The sequence below is a fragment of the Austrofundulus limnaeus genome, unplaced genomic scaffold (genome assembly GCF_001266775.1).
Source record: "Austrofundulus limnaeus strain Quisiro unplaced genomic scaffold, Austrofundulus_limnaeus-1.0 Scaffold73, whole genome shotgun sequence".
NCBI classification, from domain to species: Eukaryota; Metazoa; Chordata; class Actinopteri; order Cyprinodontiformes; family Rivulidae; genus Austrofundulus; species Austrofundulus limnaeus.
In genome coordinates, this window is record NW_013952475.1 from 1,796,330 (window position 1) to 1,797,336 (window position 1,007).

At 41.6% G+C, this 1,007-nt stretch overlaps 1 protein-coding gene across 1 annotated transcript in view; it reads left to right on the plus strand.

Moving 5' to 3' along the window:
- Positions 1-287: 287 nt before the first annotated feature.
- The window catches only part of ddx49 (DEAD (Asp-Glu-Ala-Asp) box polypeptide 49), a gene marked incomplete at its 3' end in the record, with an annotated part of 2,964 nt that continues 2,244 nt past the window's right edge, over positions 288-1,007 (plus strand). Inside the window, 2 exon segments of the mRNA XM_014010807.1 lie at positions 288-563; positions 727-850. Of these exon segments, the coding sequence (XP_013866261.1) occupies positions 449-563; positions 727-850 (239 nt within the window).

The following is a 1,007-nucleotide window of genomic DNA, read 5'->3' on the forward strand; positions in this document are numbered from 1 at the left end:
CTCTCAGACTGAAGAAGTCTCTTGGAGAAGAGACGAAACGTTTCATTAGAGAAGAACCCGTCCAGAAGACCTACACAATTTTTTTCTTTTTGATGTTTTAAGTAAATAAATGGTGTCGTACCAAAATYCAGAGGTTAAATAATATCTAATGTCGCGCTATTTCATTCCTGTGAGAGGTTTTAAGAAAGAGGTGCATTACAAGCCTTAAAAACAATATAAAACGGGCCCTCGTTTGTCTAACAAATAACGTCCGGTGGTCTGTTCAGCATGTAACCAGCAGGGGGCAGTAAAGAAACATTGGTCGGCTTTTGMTTGACGTCACGCCGATGCGAAAAAACATGGCGGCCGTGGATTCAACACGAGGATTTCTCCGTTTTTGAACCTTTTAATCACAACAACCGCACAAGGTAATTTTCCKAGCTTGAGTTTACGAACGGATAAAAGGGAAATGGAGGACGTGTCGTCGCTGGGTTTGTCAGACTGGTTGGTTCAACAGTGTAAACACCTGGGGATCAACAAACCCACTCCTGTCCAGGAAAACTGTGTCCCTGCCATACTCGAAGGTAAAACAGACGGAATAAAAACTCTACTTTGGACTTCTTTTTCTTATAAAATCGGGGATGGATAAAGAATATGATACCTTGTTTTAAGTAAATATTGTTTTGCGTAAATGTCTATTTTAGTGACCAACAGTACATTTAATGATGGAGGTGTATTTTGTCACAGGTCGGGACTGCATGGGTTGTGCCAAGACCGGAAGTGGGAAAACGGCAGCGTTTGTCTTACCTGTGCTGCAGAAACTGTCCGAGGAGCCGTACGGCATCTTCTGCCTGGTCCTGACCCCTACCAGGTCAGTGGACACAAATGTCTCATGACGTCATAGAAAATACAGCTGAGCAGTAAGGTTTTGATGCTAGAAATATTTATTCAACATTAGTTAAAACTGCTGGATTTGATAGCCTTTAGAATTAGAAATGCAACAAAATGACCAAAACAAACCCTAACAT